Source organism: Poecilia mexicana, unplaced genomic scaffold (assembly GCF_051168715.1).
Source record: "Poecilia mexicana isolate PSO_F unplaced genomic scaffold, ASM5116871v1 scaffold_17, whole genome shotgun sequence".
Lineage (NCBI taxonomy): Eukaryota > Metazoa > Chordata > Actinopteri > Cyprinodontiformes > Poeciliidae > Poecilia > Poecilia mexicana.
The window spans coordinates 5,222,501-5,243,244 of record NW_028263386.1 but is presented as its reverse complement, the minus strand read 5'-3'; the positions used below and the strand labels follow the sequence as shown (position 1 = coordinate 5,243,244).

At 35.7% G+C, this 20,744-nt stretch overlaps 1 protein-coding gene across 5 annotated transcripts in view; it reads right to left on the bottom strand.

Annotated features, from left to right (window-relative positions):
- Positions 1-1,012: 1,012 nt before the first annotated feature.
- LOC106929534 (rho GTPase-activating protein 12-like) overlaps positions 1,013-20,744 on the bottom strand; it is a 59,768-nt gene continuing 40,036 nt past the window's right edge. The window contains exons 3-18 of one of the 5 annotated variants that reach the window (XM_088014922.1): positions 19,685-19,954; positions 16,127-16,333; positions 14,691-14,771; positions 13,293-13,421; positions 11,455-11,523; positions 9,886-9,947; positions 9,459-9,540; positions 8,534-8,635; positions 7,441-7,539; positions 6,378-6,480; positions 6,010-6,129; positions 5,072-5,170; positions 4,896-4,973; positions 3,890-4,024; positions 3,543-3,648; positions 1,013-2,509 (exon numbers count right to left, since the gene is read on the bottom strand). In XM_088014922.1, the coding sequence (XP_087871048.1) occupies positions 2,335-2,509; positions 3,543-3,648; positions 3,890-4,024; positions 4,896-4,973; positions 5,072-5,170; positions 6,010-6,129; positions 6,378-6,480; positions 7,441-7,539; positions 8,534-8,635; positions 9,459-9,540; positions 9,886-9,947; positions 11,455-11,523; positions 13,293-13,421; positions 14,691-14,771; positions 16,127-16,333; positions 19,685-19,954 (1,917 nt within the window). In that variant the 3' untranslated portion in view covers positions 1,013-2,334. The remainder of the gene's footprint in view (positions 2,510-3,542; positions 3,649-3,889; positions 4,025-4,895; positions 4,974-5,071; positions 5,171-6,009; positions 6,130-6,377; positions 6,481-7,440; positions 7,540-8,533; positions 8,636-9,458; positions 9,541-9,885; positions 9,948-11,454; positions 11,524-13,292; positions 13,422-14,690; positions 14,772-16,126; positions 16,334-19,684; positions 19,955-20,744) is intronic. The other 4 variants (XM_088014923.1, XM_088014924.1, XM_088014925.1 and 1 more) reach the window with 4 other exon arrangements.

Here is a 20,744-nt window from a genome sequence, read left to right as displayed (position 1 = left end):
CTCGATTTATCCATTCAGGTGTATAACAATGTCTGACACAAATGGCTTTCTAAAAAAGATGGCTTCAGCTTCCTATAATTAAAAACCGGACGAAGAAGAAAATGTGTTGGTAATATTATAAAAATGTAACATATTGTATTGTTATTACTATTAAATTAAATATATACAAAATGAAACACTCACCTTCTTCTTTGGTATAACAAGAGTTGCTGAGAAGATTGTAGCTCACCCATAACTGCTAATTAGCTTAGCTAAGTTAGCTTAGCCGGGTGGTATCCCTTCCGAATCATATATTTGCCGGTTAATTTTGAACCTTGGGACATTATTAAACTAACAAACTGATCAATACTATATCACCACACGAAGCTATGGTTACGTTTTATAATAGTTTTATTAACTAGTTTTTACAAGGCCGAAATAACCAACTGTCAGCTTCCAAAACCCTAACAGTTTGAAGAGAGCTCGCGGGCGATGGGTTTGCTGTGATTGGTTGTTTTGTTGCACGGCAACAACCAACTCCGCTACTGATTGGAGGATGTGCAACCTGTTCCGTGCCTCGGTTCCATGTCCACTCATACTTCTAAGCTACTTCAATTTATTTCAAGAACTGGTGTTCTGTATCACATATAAATAATTCGGAAATGTTTATCGAAGTTTTATAATTTATTAATTATGCTTTAGCGCTTGAAGATTTTTCTTTTGTCATAAACCAATTTCGCTGCTAGCTAGCCCTAGACTCGTTTGTTTTGATTGTATTTACCCAGAATGCTTTGCGCTTTAGTTTGCTTCCTGCTTTTGAAGAGGTATCCGGTCCGCTTCACATATGCATTCGAACCGCACCAGAGTTTACTTCAACCAAACCGAAACCTCAGTTTTTAGGCGGATCAGAGTTTAAATACAAATTCACACCTTCCCAAACGAACCAGACTTTCTAGACAAGCAAACTAGAGTTGGATTAAACAGTGCTGGTGTGAATGCAAACATTGAGAAAACACAAACCTACAACGTTACATCTCTTCTTAAGAGGTATTTATTCCAGTTTAATGCAGTCAATAGTCACTGACTCACATGTAAACCATCATTCCCAGTTTATGGACTCATCCCTCACATCTGTTGCTTCAACACAAACCACTAAACAGTGATTTCTCCCTCTCCACGTTATAAACACTCAAGGCATACAAACTTACTTTTACTATTTGTACAATTTATTGTCAGTAAGTCCATTCAATCTTCACTGTCCATCCACCTCTTGTTCACATACACACATAAACACTGTACAGTGTTCAGAGGCTGAAATATTTTAGTCTAGTAAGTCTTAAAGAAGCAGATGAGTACCCTTGTTTTAAGTCGAGGTCGTGCACTGCAAAAACACAAAATCTTATTGATTTTGTCTAGATTTCAGTGGAATATGCAAGACAAAGCTAACTTAAAATGAACTTTTTAGCAACTTTTAAGGTAAAGAATTCCTTAATATTAAAAAAAGTACAGGTTCCACTGGCAGATTATTTCAGTTATAATACAGTTATGACATAGGGATCTGCCAGTTTTTTTTAATCAATATTCAAGGATTATTTACATAAAACAAGCTCCTATATCTTTGCAAAAAGTTACTAGTAAGTTAGTTTTGTCTTATTTTAAGTCTACTAAGAGATTTGCAAAAGAAAGTAGACAGAAATAGTTTAGAATTTGTGTTTTTGCAGTATGAGATGATTTGTTCTAACAGATATAATATGGAGAACATCCTTTTTTCTGTTTCTCAGGAGCATAAAAATAAGCACATTCAGGGGAAATAAAGGAGCCAGAAAACATTCAAAAATAATAATAATAAAAAATACAATAAAAACAGCCTAAAAATTTTCTCCCCACTCCATTACTTTCTGGTTTATTTCTGCTTAATTTTATAAACATCTAAAGCCAAGCTGAGGTGAGACCACCGTCTGGTTTTGATTTGTGACAGGAGTGACTATAAGCGATGAGATTTACAGAACAGCGTGTACAGATCCCGTTCAGCATCTTACATCTCCAATACTGACGCCTCATCTGTAATACAGTCAGCTTAAGCTGCTTCCTCCTTTTACGCTCAGCCTGTGCAGTTTGTTGCACAGTCAGAAGAAATCCAGTGTCTGGACGAGGATGACATTGCCTTCGCAGTGAAGTGGCACAAATGCAGCTGCAGGACAAAGTGAGATACTGAAAAGTGCAAAGAGTCAAAAGTTTATTTGGTCGTTTCTCTGGAGGAACGTGGTTGGCCAGTTGGTCGCTCTGCGATGTTTTGCGGTGAGCAGCGACACCAGGTTGGGAAGAGCTCTGCATTAAGAGAAACGATTCTGGCGTCTACCTGCCGAAAATGTTCTCATACTCCAGCAATATGAGCTCCACTATCTGGTTCTGGTAAACCATGTTGAAAGCCATGTTCAGGGTCTCCGTTTCGGGCCGCAGCAGCGTGGGGCCAAAGACGATGGCCACGCTCTGAGTGGTCATGCGGTTTTCCTCACCATGATCGATCACTCTGGGAAAGAAAACGACAAGAAACGTGGAGACAGAACCTTTATTAGTGTTTCATATAATGATAACTTTAGGGTTCTGACACATTTGGCCTCCAGAGTTTCTAAAAGTTTCAAAAGGTCTCAGTTCAACTTGATTGTTTAAAAATGGAAAATAAAAAAAAGTGAATTTATAGCAGAGATTTCAACACACAGGCTTTAAATCTGTAACCTTCCAGTTTCTGTTTCTAATCTGAAAGGAAAGAAAAGAAGAATGAAACAGGGTACAAGGAAGAAAGGAAAGAAGAAAAGAGAAGGAAGGAAAACAGGATACAAAGAAGGAACAAGCAAAGGAAGAAAATAAATGATGAAGGAAGGAAAGAAGGAAAGAAACAAAGAAAGAAAGAGGAAGAAAAAGAGAGTACAGAGAATGAAGAAAGGAAGGAACAAATAAAGAGGAAGGAAGATAGGAAGGAAGGAAGGAAGGACAGAAGGAACAAATAATGAAACAACAGAGGAAGAAAATAGGATACAAAAAAGGAACAAAGAGGAAAGAAGAAAGGATGGAAGAAACCGGGAAGAAGGAAATACAAAAATTATGGAAAGAAACATTAAATGAGGAATAAGGGAACAATCACACTAAGAAGGAATGAAAGGCATAAGAAAGGAATCTAAGCAGGTTGGAAAAACAACAAAAGGGGAAAAGGAAGAAAAAAGACAGGATGAAGGAAAATGAGGAGAGAAGAACACAATGAAGGAAATAAATAAATGGAAGGAGTGAAGGATGTGAACAAGAAAAAACAGAAAATGATGCAGCATTCAGAGAAAGAAAAATACTGAATCACATTTGGAAAAACAAATATTTTCCCTGTTTTCATACTGGAATCAAACTTTGAACTTTATTCACACGCAAATCAAAAATGTCGCCTCCTCATCACTGCAGATGTACGACTTGATCAATTAAGATCCAATTCATGAAGTCTTTCCACATTCTTTCATCCATTTGTTGCTGTGGGGTAATAAAACAAGGATAAGCTGTAAAATGTGCGACTTTCTTACTTCCTGAGGTGTTTGAAGAGAGCCTGCATGGTGTCGTGGTTGGACCTGGGCAGCTGCTTCACCAGCTCTTTGATGGCCTGCACCCGCTGCCTGTAGTCCGAGATTTCTGCAGAAGAAGAAGAAAAACATCAAAACCTGCATCCACCGCAGAGTTATTCTGATTGCAGCACAAACAAAACGTTTCTGATGAGTTTCTCTCACTCATGCAGTACAAAAAAGTTGCTCAAAAGTTATTTGTAAGTTAGTTTTGTCTGATATGGAGTGTACAAAGATATCTGAACTAGAAACTAGAGCAGAAATACTCGGTAAGATTGTGTGTTTTTGCAGTGTAGCTGTGTGACGCGTACTGATGGCGGAGACGAATTCGTGGAACAGAGCGTAGGTGAAGAGCGGCTCGGGCAGCTCCCTGAAGAACATCTTCAGAGCACCGGTCGTCACATGGATGTCCTCCCACTTCGAGTCCGACAGGCTCAACTTCTCATCTGAAAAAATAAAAAATAAAAATAAAAAAACACTTTACAGAATCTCCTTTGCTGCCAAAACACAAAATCTTACCCAGTATTTTTGGTCTAGTTTTTAGTGCAAATATCTTAGTTAATTTGAAATAAGTTAAAACATTTCAGCAATACAGCTCTGGAAAAAATTAAGAGACCTATTAAAATTATAAATTTCTCTGATTTGACTTTTTATAGGTATATGTTTGAGTAAAATGAACATTGTTCTTTCATTCTATGAACTACTGACAACATGTCTCTGAAATTCCAAGCAAAAATTTTGTTTCTATTTGCAGAAAATTAGAAATGGTCAAAATAATGTAAATAATGCAGAGCTTTCACACCTCAAATAATGCAAAGAAAACAAGTTCATATTCATTTAGAAACAACAATACTATTGTTTTAATTCAGGAAGAGTTCAGAAATCAATATTTAGTGGAAAAACCAGGAGGTTTTCAATGGGGTTCAGTGCAGTGGGCTCTTCATTTGTTTAAAAAATGACCAGTTCCACTGGCAGATGATTTCAGTTATAACAAGACATTTCTGCCAGGTTGTAAGTGAAATAAACTGCCAGTGGAACTAGAACTGGGTTGCTAAGTAACGGGCGGGGCTTGGCTGGGGTTGCTAGGTAACGGCGCAGTGACTGTTGACTGTAAATTAAGTGGAACTAGAACTTTTTTTTAATCAATATTAAGGAAGTACTGACTTAAAACAAGCTCCCATATCTTGCTGACAAGTTGCTTATTAGTTAATTTGATCTTATTTAAAATGAACTAAGAGAAACACTAGAAACTAGATCAAAAATACTTGCAGTGTTTAACATTTAACAGGACAAACAAAGTGTTTCGCAGCAACTCACCATGACTGACAGCAAATCGTAGCTTCTGTATGATCGCCAGGTTCCCGCTAACTCTATACAGCCCGTCTACATACAGACCTGTGGAGGAACCAAACACAAAAAATGGGTCAGTGACTTTCATGAAGCTCATCAGGAAACAACCTGCAGGTAAATTGCAGTTCCACCTCGACACTCACCGTTGTTCTCCACATGATCGATGCACATCCTGACGAAGTTCGGTACCGTGGTGTTCTCCTGCTGACACAAGCCGGACAGACTGCAGCCGAAAACCTGATCTGAAGAAACAAATGACAGGAAACGGGTCACTTCTCTCCCTTCATTCAAAAACCGTCAGCAGAAAACATTCTTTAAGCATTTGGGTTTTAAATCCACTCATCTTGGGTATGAATGTAAATTGATCTGGGGCTTTTTGTGATTTATTTAAATGGATCTTTGTCTTTGCATAATTTTACATCCTATAACTTTAAGGAATTTGCTGCATAAGTATGAATTTGCTATGTAAATGTAAATACATGTGTTTACAGATGTATTTAAAGTCATAATTAGGAGATTAAAGTCATAAATCTGAGGTGAAAAAAGTAATCATTTTGAGATTAAAGTCCTAATTTCAAGAAAAAAGTCAGAATTTGAAATTAAAGTCATCATTTTTTTACTACTGTCCATAATCCTTCTCCATAACAAAGAGTGTGTGGATGCTAAGATGCATTTGTTTAAATATCATAAATATGTTTAAATTAGAACCAGTAGGAACAGTTTTAAATTAAATAATTTCTACTTCTGTCTCAAAGTGAGAAAACTGTCTTCATTTAAGCAGCTTCAGCAAACAGATCTCTTATTTTATATATTGTAGTTTTATAAAAATCAAATGTTTTGCATGTAGTTTTCTAAATGCAAATGTCTGCTCAGCTAAAGAGTTTTCAACACCAAAAAAAGTCACAATTTGCCACCAAAAACATAGAAAAATAATAAGAAAACAGAGAGTAGCATTGTCCTTAAATATTTTTTACAGCCAAATTAGAAAGAGAGAAAAAAGTTGTGCTGTTGATGTTTTGATTTTTCATGACGGATCCCTTAATAAAGCTGTTTGATGATTAAACAGTGAAGGACTGCAGACCTTTGATGTATCCCTTGTCCCTGACGGACTGCATGGTGGGCCGGCGGTTCAGCAGCTTCTTCAGCTTGTGTCGGGTCTTCTTGGTGTCGGTGGCCTCAACGCTGGCCGACGGCTTCATGGCTGAGGAGGAGAAATGGGAGAAGACGCCGTAACTCACCACTCGCCTCAGCACTTTGGTCCCCATGTCTCAATGTTTTCCTCAGAATGAAACTGATAAGGCACGTGCTCCAGCTTCATAAAGTTTTTGGACTTTGTTCTTTAATTTATTTCCCTTGAAAGCCAGTTTACGGTCCAACAGGGCAGAGGAATCAAACAGAAATATTCGATTTTCACTTTCAGTCGCCTTCAGCTTTAACTTTAGCTCTGACCTTTGTCTTTCTTGGAGAGTCTTTGGTCTTTGTCCTTGTCGAGTTTCTCCGCGCCGGGCGACTCGGGCATGTCCTCCTCGATGGCCTCGTCGGACTCCCAGACCTGAAACACGGAGGAGGAAATGAGATACAAGGGGCTGTAAAGGTCCAACTGCTTGCTCTTTGGCTTCTCTGAACAGGAAATCAGGAAGTTTACGCTCAGGTTGTTTAAAGATGTTTTTGTTTCAATTCAACAATCATCTTTGAGAGTTTTAGTTTGTAAGTAGAGGGTAAAATATGACGTTTTGTTTAACCAATTGCACTCCAAAAACTGAAAATCTTAGTACAAGTAACTTTTCAGCAATATTTAGGAGTTGTTGTATTTTTTATTTAAAGGAAAAAAACAGGCAGCTAAGCCAGTAATTTAAGTTACAGCATTTATGCACATATTTATGTTTAAATATAAACTGATGGAATTTGATTCAGTATGAATTAGATGTTTGTTTACACTGTCTGAAAACTGAATCTCAAAACTGTTTGAACAGAAAAACTTGGTTTCTCTATTAAAAATCGCTTATGAATTGAATTGTAACTCTAAAAATCAGAATCAAATTGCTAGACACAATTCAAATCTTAGCACAGTTGAAATAAGACAAAACTAATTTGCAAGTAACTTTTTAGCAAGATAAAGGAGTTTTGTTTTAAGTCAAAAAGGTCTCAATATGGATGAAAAAGTTCCACTGGCAGATTAATTCACTTAAGACAAGACATTTTATAAGGGACATAATAGTATATCTTGCTTAAAAGTTACTTGTAAGTTAGTTTTGTCTTATTTAAAGTGCATCAAGATATTTGTACTAGAAACAAAAATTACTTGGTAATGTATGTTTTTGCAGTGCAGGGTCTGAATTATCTGATCTAATAAAGTTCAGTTTGCAGCAGGAACCAAATCGTTTCCATTTGTTCCTCTTATCGTCCATCTACAGTCTCAAACTCTTCCTCTTTCTGTGCATTCGTTTGGCTGCGGCCATCTTGTTTGTGGGTGAAGCAGACGGACGGTGCAGCGGCGGGGTCAAACACTCACATGTGCGCTGATGGCTTCCTGCAGAGCTCTGAGCCACTCGTTCACCACGGTGTCGTTTTCAGACCAGAGCAGCAGCTCCGTGCCCTGACGGATCTTCAGCTGCAGGCGGCAGACAAGAAAAAGGGAAAAAGTTTGTTAATTTTATAAATCAACTTTAAAAAACACTCCTTACATAAGATTCTTTTCTGTAACGTTACAAAACGTCTGATTTACCTGGAAATATCTTAATGTTTGTTTTTATCTGAACCAGTTTTAAAACTTTCTTTTTTCCTCATTTTTTTTTTACAAATAATAAATACTATTGAGAAATAGTAAAAGTGTCCTGAGTCGACGGAAAAGGAGTAGGGCCACGGAAAAAAATAAAACTTTAACCTCATAAAGTTTTGCATGGCTGATTAAAATATGAGATTAAAAGGTTAAAATTCTGAAATAAAAAGTTTAAATTGTAAGGAATAGAAGTCAAAATTGGCATAAAAAAGAATTCTGAGAGTAAAATCAGCATTCTGAGAAAAAAATTTAAAATCTTTAAAAAAAAAGTTTGAATTCTGAGGGGGGAAAAGTTAAAATTAGCAGATAAAAATAAGATTTCTGAAATTCCAGTCAAAATTGAGATTAGAATCAGAATGTTTAGATTAAAGACAACATTCTAAGAAAAAAGTCAAAATTATGAGAAAAAAAAAACTAAATTCTGAAAGAAAAAGCCGAACGTTTGAGAATAAAATGGTTAAAATTCTGAGAAAAATTCAAAATTCTCAAAGAAAAAATCTAAATTCTGAAATTTCAGTGGCTTTAATCATCTTAAGTAAAAATCATACTATAAAAGCTGGCATCGCAAGGATGTAAAATATTATTGGCTCACAGCCACTAAAGACCCAAAATAGTTTCTTAGAAAATTACAATATTAAATAAAACTTTTCTGCTTTGGTTTCATTTTTGTCTAATAATTACAGCTGGTATGACATCTATTGTGTGTTTTTGTAAATTTTTGATTGTATTTAACTGATTTTAAAACCTGGTAAAGTAATTATGAGTTAATTTTGCATGAAAATAAAGGCAAAGTTCAGAAGTGGAAGGAATAATTTGGGGTTTCCACCTCTAAAACGTGCTTCTTGCTGGACTTGTCTTTTGGGGCCCAGTCCACTGACGCTCCCCTCAGATCCACAGTGAACTCTGGTTTGGACTGACTGCCTCCAAACTGGGCGGGGAAGACATAAATATGAAGAAAATAAGAATGAATATAGAAAAAATATGAAGAAATATGGAGAAAATATGTAGAAATATGAAGAAAATATAAACAGATATGTGGAAAATATGTAGAAATATGAAGAAAATATTAACAAATATGGATAAATACAGAGGAAAATATCAAGAAAAATTTAGAACATATGAAGAAAAATTTAGAAAATATGAATATGGAGAAAATATGAAAAAATATGAAGAAATATGGAGAAAATATGGAGTAATATCAGAAAAATATGAAGAAAACATGAAGAAATATGGAGAAAACTAAAGTTTAAATTCACTGTTCTGCTGTCAAAGTTTGATATTTATGGCTGAAAAATAAATTATTTATCTGAATGCAGATAAACATCCTCCACTGTAAATGTGTCAACACCATCATCTACTTCAATCAGGATTTTCTGATTTGTTTCTGGTTATTTTGCAGTAATTTAGCCTTTTAAAAATAATGCTCAATCAAAATAGGAAGATTTATATATAAATCTCCATGTTTCTGTGTATAAGAAAATCAGACTTTGTCACTGTCTGAAGGTTTTTCAGGTTTTATTTGAACTTCAGCAACTTATAATTCTGTCAAAACTCATCATACCAACTATGTCAACTATGACAGCTTTATACACATAAAATTAATATTGTTGCACTAAAAAGAACAGTTAGCTGAAACCTTGATATGCAGATGCCACAACTTTATCAATTAATCAGCACAAATAAGTCTGAAGTACACTGACATGTCTGATAACTGTATAATTATGAAACAATTTAAATGAAGAAAAGCTCACCCAGCTCGTTCCGCCTCCCTGTCCTTTGGCGAACAGCAGCGATGAACCTTGCAGGACTGTCCAAGAGGACGTCCAGTTCTTCCTGCAAAATGCACAAAGATTGATTCAAACGACACTAGCAAACACCTGAAGTTAACAAATAAGGTTAAATCTATTTCTACATCTTCCAAAATGGGCTTAGGCATAAAATACCAGAGCTTTATTCGTAAAAAAAAGACTTCAATCAGACCAAACATCTCTAGTTTTAGATAAGTTGGAATGACCTTCATTATTATTGTACAGTCTTACTCTTAGTTTTGCAAATACTGAGTTACAGCACGCGGAAATAAATTAGAAAAGTACATTTTAATATCCAACAATGTGGAAACAGTTTTGTTTTGAGGATTTTTAAAGAAAGTAAAAGGAATCCTCGTCTGTCTTTACTCACCGCACTCTCTTCCCGTTTTCAGTGATCTTCGTCACGTTCAGAACGCCACACTTTTCAGACGGCTGCAGAGGAAGAAAACAGGCAGCGGTGCAGAGTTTCAGAGGAAAATTAAACATTTCCACATGCAGCTCTGATTGACACCCGCAGCTGGATCACAGGAAAACAGAAACCTTCACAAACAAAAAGCTTTCTGAAAACAAAACCCAGTCAGCACCAAGCCACCACAGCAACACCGACACTCAGATTAGTCCAAAAACCAATCAAAATGTTCATACAGATTTAAATAAAGTAATTCATATAAATAAAATCAAATCAGTATACGATGCTTTGGTGGAGTTTAATTCCTCTAATTCATTACGTTACAACTTGTGTGTATTTTAGAGATTTTATGTGACTGACCAACACAAAGCAGAACTTAATCATAGAAAAAAATGATTAATGGATTTTTTGTTCTCTCCATTTTCAAGAATAACTACAAACTAAAAAACATGTGATGTGGATTTCTATTAAAACTCCCTGCAGCCAATACTTTGTAAAGAAAAAAAATCACTTTTCACTGCAACTCTTTGTTATTGTGCCTCTACCAGATTAGATATGGGGTGCAGTTTGTCACAGTTTGCTCCAAACTAAATATTTAGTTAGCAAGGTAAATATTTTCAGTCTGAAGCTAATAAATGTGCAGTTTGAAGTTAAATATTTAACTCTAAACTAGAGTTAATTATTTAGTTTGAGGCTAACATGTTAAACTATTTAGTTTATAGCTAAGTATTTAGCTTCAATCTTATTATTTAGCTTCCTAAGCAAGGTTAGCAAGCTAAATATTTAGTTAGTAAGTTAGCGTCAAACTAAGTAATTTTACTGTTAAATACTTAGCTTAAAGCTACATATTTAGATTAGAGACTTTTTTTTGCTTCAAACTAAATATCTAGTTCAGAGTTGAATATTTAGCTTCAAAGTTATTTAGTTTCCTAAGTAAATATTTAGTTTGAGGCTAAATATCTAGTTATCAAGTTAGCTTCAAACTAAATATTTATAATTATTGAAAATAATTTGCTTCAGATTAAATATTCAGTTTATTGCCACCACGACTTGTAAGCAAAATATTTAGTTAGTAAGGTAAATAGTTAGTTTTAGGCTAAATATTTATCTTCAAACTGAATATTTAGATATCAAAATATTTATTTTAACGTCTTTGTGTCGTGCTTTCACATAAAATCCTAAATTCTGCAAACATTTCTCTTGAAATCCATTTAGGAATTGATTCAGACCAGCAATTTCAGATTTTTGATTATGATTTCAACATGCAAATTAAATTGAACACATCTCTTTCAACAAAATAATTACTGCACAAAATATCCAACTAAAAATCAAATTAAACCAATTTCTGTAAACAAGAATCAAACCAATTCCTACACAGGATATCCTTCCAGTTTACTTTTAAGTCTTAAATGTCCAATATTTTTTTATATTCCCTGAGGTTTCCTGTGTAGGAACTCTTCAAAAAGCTGCAAAGCATGTCACCGCTGAAGCCGGCAGACGCGACGCGTGAGGTTAGTGGCGAGTACTAACAGAGGCGGGGGGAGACGTAGGGCTCAGATCAGGGTCAGGAGCGGGGGACCTGGGGGTCTGAGGACCTTCCTAGTGAACAAACATGAGTAAAAAACAAAACACAGAAGCAGATTCACGAGGTTTAAAGAAAAGCAGGTTAATGGAAAACGATGTGAGCTAAAGAAGACGGAGGCGGCTGAATGAGTCTGGTGGTAATCAGGAGTGAGATTATAAAACTGCAGAGTGTGAAGAAGCTCTGAGTAAAAAGCAGAAATGGATTATTAATAAAGCGCTTCATGCTTTTCAGAGAAACACTTTTATATCAACCCAGCATGTAGAATCCATGTAAAATTTAATCCAGCTGAAACATCACCATCTACAAAAACTCTGAATTAATATGAGCTGCAGCAACATTGGGGTCACTAAAATACTTTTGATTTAATTTGACTTGATTTACCCTGCACTGCAAAAACAGAAAGTTCCTACCAAGTATTTTTGTCGTTTCAAGTTCAAGAAAAAAATAAGCAACTTTTCACCAAGTTAAAGAAGCTTTCTTATGTCAATAATTCCTTTATGTTGATGAAAACTGGCAGATTATTTCATTTTTCCCATAAGAGAAATAATCTGCCAGCGGAACCTTACAAAGGAATTAGCCACTTAAAAATGCTTCTACATCTTGCTGCAAAGTTACTTGTAAGTTAATTCAAGTGTACTAAAATATACACACCACTAAATTTACAAAAATTCTGGGTAAGATTTTGTGTTTTTGCAGCGTGTGTATCAGGTAACAGCACACTACAAAAACACAAAATCTGAAGTATTTTTGGTGCAGTATATAGTACAAATATTTTAGTGCACTTAAAATAAGATAGATCTAACTTGTAAGTAACTTTTCACTAAGATACAGGAGCTTTTTTACGTCAATAATTCCTTTATATTGATGAAAAGGTTCTTTCGGCAGATTATTTCACTTCTAACGAGACATTTCTACCACGTAATAAGTGACATAATCTGATAGTGGAAGTAGAACTTCTTCATCGATGTCGAGGAGTTTTTCACTTAAAAATGCTCCTATATCTTACTGAAAAGTTACTTGTAAGTTAGTTTTCTCTTATTTCAGGCGTACTAAGACATTTGCACTCGAAACTAAGCACAAATACCTGGAAAGATTTTGTGTTTTTGCAGTGTTGTGTTCATGATTAAGGTGAAAATTTCACTGCAAAAAGGATTTTTTTTTGGTCTAGTTTCTAGTGCAAATACTTTGGTACACCTGAAATAAGAGAAAACTAACTTACAAGTAACTTTTTATCAAGATGTGGGAGTTTAATTTAAATAAATTATTCTTTGATATTATTGAAAAAAATACTAGTTTCACAGGCAGATTATTTCACTTTTGACATATGGAAAAATATCTTGTTATAAGTGAAATAATCTACCAATTGAACTTTTATATCAAGGAGTTATTCACTTAAAACAAGCTCCTATATCTTGATAAAAAGTTACTTCTAAGTAACTTTTCTCTTATTTCAGGCGTAGTTAGATATTTGCACTAGAAACTAGATAAAAATATTTTGTAATATTTTGTGTTTTTGCAGTGAACAGATCAAATCGTCACTGTAGCTGTTTGATCGTCTTCATGCAAGCTGATTGTGTTTAAATGGGGAACTTTTCCTCCCCAATGGGGCCGACTACTGACTTGCTGTTTGTACGGGTGTTGGCGAACAGAACCGGAGCGGGCCCGCCTGCTTTTTAATGGCCGCTGCAAAGGAATGAGTCTGCAGCTAAGATCTGGTTGTGTTAAAGCTTGATTAGTTTTGTTCTCTACAGTGTTTCTGGGTTATAATTTTGAAGACAGAGACCTTTTCGCTCGGCTCCTGGACGTAGGCGCTGTGCCTCCATTTTGTCAAGACGATGGGATCGACGTTGTTCCGGTCCAAACTGCGGCTCTTCGGTCCGTCTCCGGCCGGCTGAGGTGGCGACAGGTTGTACTGCAGCAGAGGAGGAAAAATGAAAAACAAAAACCAAACTGAAATGATTTTTCTTCTGAAATACTAAAGAATGAAACTAAAAATGTGAAGATTTTTCAGCAAATTGGTAAATTTTCTGTTCCCAGAGTTTCTAAGAAATGACAGAATTACCTTCAGGTATTAAATAAAAATATGATGGACGTATGGAAGAACAAAGAGATGAGAGGATGATGGATGAAGAGAAAGATGGACAAATGGATGGATACATTGAAAAATGAAGGGATGACAGGATGATGGATGAACAGAAAGATGAAACAATGGATGGATTGATGGATGGATGGAAAAACAGAGGGATGAATGGATGAATGATGAATGGAAAGATGGATGAAAGGATGGATAGATGTAAAAATGAAGAGATAAGAGGATGTTTGGTGAATAGAAAGATGGATGAACGGATGGATGGACGAAGAGAAAAACAGAGATGAGAGGATGCAACCATCCATCAATAGAAAGATGGATGGATGGATGGATGGATGGATGGATGGATGGATGGATGGATGGACGAAGAGAAAAACAGAGATGAGAGAATGCATCCATCCATCAATAGAAAGATGGATGGATGGATGGATGGATGGATGAACGGATGGATGGACGAAGAGAAAAACAGAGATGAGAGGATGCATCCATCCATCAATAGAAAGATGGATGGATGGATGGATGGATGGATGGATGGATGGACGGACGGATGGATGAACGGATGGATGAACGAAGAGAAAAACAGAGATGAGAGGATGCATCCATCCATCGATGGATGGATGGATGGATGGATGGATGGATGGATGGACGGACGGACAGATGGATGGACAAACAGATGCACTAAAAATGGATAAAACACTAAAAAATAAATTCTCACTTCTTGTTAATTAACTTTAAATCTTTTGAAGAGTCGATGTAAAAAAAGATACGATGATCAGTCGGTGCATCTACTGAACGAAGGTCATTAAAAAAAATTTTTTCCAGCAATTTCAGTTTAGAAAGCAAATATTTTTTCACCCTGCAAATAAAAATCGAACAAGTTTTCTTTTTCCTCCGACAAACTGCAAAGCATTAATTTAGTCGCCACCTTTTCCTGCTTTTTCCACCAAACTATTAATAAAAACTAAAACTATTAAATGAATTCATATTTAACAGAAGTCTTAGCTCTAGAAAAATTGTCAGCAAAGTTAAATCTTGGAGTTCCATCGTTTTTTTTTTAATTATTATTTTTTACTTTTTTCCCCAGCGTCTTACCTTCGGCAGCTCCCATTCTGACCTGGAGCCGTCGGCGCTGTAGTAATAAGGCCTTCCCTGGTCATCGACATGTTTTAACCACTAGCAGCGCAAAAAGTAAAGAAAAAATAAAATATATAAAGAAAATTATAATAAAACAGACACGCAAGAGAAAATAATTTCCTGTTTTCTGGTTTGCAACCTTGTTGTTTTGTAATATTGTCCCAGGATGGTCAAGCCAGTGCAAAAAATAAAATAAAATAAAAAAATCAGTTACACTGCAAGAGGAAATTTACTATAATAACCACAAAAAATGGGTAAATCAGCACTTTTCAAAAACCTTTCCAGCACCACACTTGAGTTAAAATCTATACAAATTAACTAAAAAGGAAGATTCAATTCACTATAATACAAAATCATTTAATACCGGCATTGATCATATCTTGTAATAGTTCTACATTCTGTAGTAGAGTCAAAGGAAACTAAAATATAACAAAATGTTGTGGTTTGTAAATGTCTCACACACACCCTATAAACCTGATTATAAGTTTTCTGGTAGAAATAGAAATAATTGTGACTCTAACAAAGTTAAAATAAAGAAAATTTGGACTGATTTAACTCCAGAGAGTGAGAGAAAATTTATGTTTTTATTAACTGTATAAAATTATCTGGTTTCAATTGCAAATTATGTTTTAAAAATTTTGAGTTATTAAATCACTAGGTTTATTACAAAACTGTGCAGTTCGAATGTCAACCACTTCCAAAGACTTTATGCAGAAATCAGCAACTTTAAATATTAAAAATAACATTTTATTTTTGTAGTATTCACCTGCAAACAAAAGGACTAAATCTGGTTCTGCTTTGTCCTTATGGAAAAGGAGTAGCGCCGCGAAAACAAAAATAAAAAACACTCTGACTATAATCTCAGAATGTTGACTTTTTTCCAAAGAATTTTGACTTTGTTTTCATATTTAATCTCAGAATTTTCACGGAGATTAACTTTTTGACTGAGATTAATCATTCCGATTCTATTCCCAGAATTCCCACTTTAACTCTCAGAATTCCGACTAACTCTCAGAATTCTGACCTTTTTTTTTTTTTTTCAGAATTCTGACTTTCATCTCAAAATTAAATTCTGTTACAATTTTTTCCAGAATTCCGACTTTAATTCTCAGTATTCTTTTTTTATTTTCAGAATTCTGAACTTTTTTCAGGATTCTGACTTTTGATCTCAGATTTAAGTCAGAATTTGGAGACAAAAAGTCAAAATTATTTTCCAGTGGTCCTAATCCTCTTCCATATGTCCCAGTACTGTCAAAGCAGTGGAGTTAAAAAAAAGAAGTCAGAATCCCGCCCTTTAAGAGGAAGTTTTTTACTTTAATTAACCAGAGGAACCAGGTCCAGCATGCAGTCCCAAACACCCAGCAGAGGCAGCAGCAGCAGCAGCTCGGTGGTACCTTCTCGTTCGTATAGTCGCTGACGTACAGCGTGTGTCCGTGTTCGTCCATCTCCTCCGACCAGCCGCTCAGCGGCGAGCCGTACAGGCTGTCCGACTGGCTAGAGTAGGCGCTGAAGCAGGCGTCCTCTGAGGACAGAGGCTGGAGTCCTCCGACGGACAGCGACAGGAAGGGAAGGAAAGACGGCGAGAGCGAGAGAGGAGTGGTCTACCATCAGAGGGAAAACAGAGAGCACCTTTCACCAGAGGGACAGTCATGCAGCGATTTAGCAGAAACAGCCCCCCACCATTAAAACAGAGGAGGAAGTGTAAACCTGAGGCACTGAGTAAAGTTTATGCTTTTGGCCTGTAGGTGGCAGTGTGGTGCAGCCGTTTGACGAATCAGAAGTTATCACTGCAAAAACACCAAAGTATTTTGTCTAGTTTCAAGTGCAAATATCTAAATTTGCTGGTTGGGTAGCAGCTTGTTACATTTACTCTGATACATTTACTTGAAAATGTACTTTTAGGAGGGTTTTTACTATGCTGTAATTTTCACCTTTACTTGTTTTGGGATTTTATGTTTTATTTATACATTTCTTTATTAGGTTTATTTAATAGACACAATAACAGTCAAACTGAATAAAACAGCAGTCCCATGTCTGTATCATAAAGCTTACACAGTAAGTTAATTTGCAAAATGTTTCCCTACATAGACTTTTCTAACCAATATATAAAACTATTAGGAAGTGAAATAATAATAATGTAAAATATTAAAACATGTAGATCAGTCGGTTTTAAGAGTTTGTGTGTTTTAAGCATTTTTTATGGCATATTTTTATTCTTAATTTTTAATTGTTTAGCATTCTCTCTTTGACTAACTTTTGTTTTTCATTTTCTTAAACCTAAAAGAAGAAATTAACTGATTCTATAAGGTGTGTATTTTTAAAGGTTTGTTCAGGTTTTTTTTCAAAGCGTCATGTAGACAGATTTTATTTATAAGGTTATTTTCATTCTACCTGAAGGGTAATACCATGTTTCCACTAGAAAGTTGACCAAAAATACTTAATTTGTGTGTTTTTGCAGTGATCTTAGAGTCAAGGGAAGCAAACTTATGTGATGGGACGTCACTCCAGAGTGCATTTTGAGAAAAAAAACCAAAAAGTGTGTTTTGATTGTAATCACAGACACTCGCTGCTGATGAGCTGCAGTCGGCTCATTAGAAGGAAAACACAGCAGTTCAATTTCAGATCAGCTTAGGAACTAATTACTCTGCTGCAAGGGTTTAATGAGATGCCTGTCAAAAAAAAATAAACTCCAACTCTGTCAGATTATTATTTTTTTCTTCTGATGAGCCAAATCTCCCATAACTATTAGTCAGAGCTGACAGCAACTTCATTCTGCCAGATTAATGGTATGAACAATAAAATCCTGATTTAATCCAGCTTGTATTTAGGCATAATTTACAACAACCAAAACTACTCACCAAGTGTTTCAGCGTCAAATGGTTCAAATTCTGTAAAATTCTCCAATTAAGAACCTTTTGCTATCCAATTAGAATTGGTTAATTAAAAAAAAATCTGCCCAACACTGTAATGATGTTAAGTGAAGTTAAAGGCTTATTTAAGTTTTATTTTTAATACTGCATAAAGTAAGCTTAAGTGGCTAGTTGAAAAAAAACGAATGTCTGTTTTTATCTGATTAATTGGCAGAATAGCCCAAAGAATGATTGATAACTAAAATAATTATGCAAAAAATCTGCTGTTAACTCTTTAAACTATGCTGCACCAAGTTATGCAAACTCTACAGAAAAAATTATTCTGTGCGTGTTTAGCAACACAGAACGAGAGGAAGCGATCCCTGCAATCGTACAAATCTGGTAACCATGGAAACTAATCAACAAAGCATGTTATTTGTCACTTCCTGTTAGATTTACGCTAGCATTGCGTTTTTACTGCGCCTCTTACAGTACTGTGGAAAAATCTTGAATCTTCTGTTACTTTGTTCTATTTTTTATTTAAAGCAGTTGGTTTTTCTGGGCCGTTGTGATCAGTGGTATCCCATAAGGTTTATTTTTATGTTTTATTTGTGTTTTGAGTTCATTTTCAGACACATTTTTTAATATTTGGTAAAACTGTTTAACTGTTACAAACATGAAAACACACCTTTCCATTTTATTTATAAAGTACATGAAAAAAAAAAACAATATGTTTACCCAAAGTGCTACGCAGTAGGATGAAATAAATAATAAAATAAAAACATTAAGCACAGAATGAGACGTACTAAAAAGACCACAAAATTACAAAATAGAATATGACAAAACTCACTGAAAACCATTGTGTTTTTGTCAAAGAGAGACTTAAAAACAGCAACAGAAGATGATTGTCTAACAGTTAATGGCAACTTGTCCCACTATTGTGGAGCGACAACAAAAAAGGCCTGATCTCTTTAAATCAGCGGTTCCTGTACAACAACGATCCTACAAGGACTTATAGGAGCAGTATTATGTAAAATCCACTCTTTTTATCTTTACTCCATGTTATAACGCTATTTCCTCAACAAAACTTACTTGGACTGTTGCTTTGATTCTTTCTGGCATGTCTGAGAAATCATTTAATGTCCATGGCAACTGTTCAGCTGCGCAAAACGCCTGGGTGGACCTAGCCCCGCCTTCAAGGTGCAGCTCCTCCTCAAAGCTGCAGTTTCCATGCTACCGAGTTTCCGTCTCACACACACTACCCTCCCACTGTGCTCCTTCAGACTAGCCAGCAGCAATTAGCAAACACCTGGTGGAACTGCGCATCAGTCGCGTTTGTTACATGAGATACTTTGAAAGTGAAATGCTGGAAAATCGCTGACCAAAAATGTAAAGCAGCCAAAGCTCCAAGGAGAACTTTAAAAGATTTTTGGGAAACTGAGTGTGAATAAATCCAGGTAGTTTTAAGCTTCTACAAATCCAACAAGTTCATGAAAATAAATGGTTGGAAGAGCTCAAGTACAGCATACAGCTTATGGTACTACTAGGTGTTCCTTACCATATAATAAAATATGCAGATTGTGAAGTTTTAAAAGATTGTCATGAAGCTTTTAAAATGGTTTCAAATCCATTTGGATCCAGGTAGAGGGAGAGTACAATATGATTACTATTGCAGGAACTGCACTACAGAAACACAAAATCTTAACAAGTATTCTAGTTTCTAGTCCAAATCTGACAAAACTAACTTACAAGTAACTTTTTGGTAAGATACAGCAGCTTGTTTTAGGTCAATAATTCCTTCATACTGAAAAAGTTCTAGTTATAAGTGAAATAATAGGACAGATCTTTTTCATCAATATTAAAGAATTATTGACTTAAAACAAGCTCCTACATTTTTCTGAGAAGTTACTTTTAGTTTATTTTGTGTCTTATTTTAAGTGTACAAAGTTATTTGCACTAGAAATTAGACCAAAATACTTGGTAAAATCTTGTGTTTTTCCAGTTCCGTCGTTTATAAATTCCTCTACCACAACGAAAAGCCACTCAGCGGCCCTTACTTTGCCGTACGCTGGTTTTTATTGTCCAGATGGACGTGAACTTTACCTCAGAGCTTTCTCCAGCGCTGTGTTTGTCGTCCCTGGCATTCCCGACGCCGCCATCTTTGGTCCGCGGGGGCTTCCATGTCCTCTCATGGGTGGAGCGGTTGCAGTAGTAATGTCTGCCGCTGTGGTCGGTGTACGTCTCCCAGTCGCCGGCGACGTGAAGGGGAGAGCCGGACGGCTGCGGCGGCAGGCTCTTCTTGCTGATCTTCAGCTCCTGGAGGTTGGTGTAGACCGGAGATTCGGAGACGCTTTGGGCCGTCGTAGATCCAGTCTGTGGGAGAAAAAGGAATTAAATTGGTTATGCATGTTTCTGGAAACTGAATGAGGTTTCTGCGATTAAACAAATTCAAAATGTGCAGAAGTGAACATAAATAAAAAATGAGAAAAAACTAGTGTCTCCTTTATTATGTTTCTTCTTACGTGGTAAAATATTAGAGAAAAATTACACTATGAGATTTTTTTGTCGCGATCAGTAATAATTTGAGCACACAGGAGGAGGAGAGAAGAGAAGCTGCTGTTATAAAACTCTGGATGCCACAGACTCAAGCTAGGTTTGGAAAAGAGGAAGTAAAACTCAAGATGTGTGCAGAACATTAGGAAGACAGTTTAGACACATTGATCCCTGCAGCTAGAAACAGAAAAACTTTAAATCTGTTACCGTAAAACCCGATGACGTCTTTTTGAGCCCGAGATTTAAAATTCATGCAGCTGCCATTCATCAAAAATCTGAATGCAAAGATTTATTTTATCTGCCAGCTAAACACCCACAATTACTTAAATATCTTAAGGCAAAACAAACAAAAAAATAACAAATTAGGAAACTAGGAATTTAAATTGTTTGCCAGTTTGTGCTAAGCTAAAATAGCTTTTTCTTTTTTAGAATCAGGAAACGTCACTGAAAGAAACATTACTTGCTGTCCTTTCAGGACTACGAAGATATTATTTACGTTTTCAGATCCTGTTTTAAATTTAACTTGTTGCAAACGGCGTCTGCTGTCTGAGGAAAGCTTTCTGGGTCAATAAAACATAATTCAGACTCATCTTGTTTTAACCGGTAATAT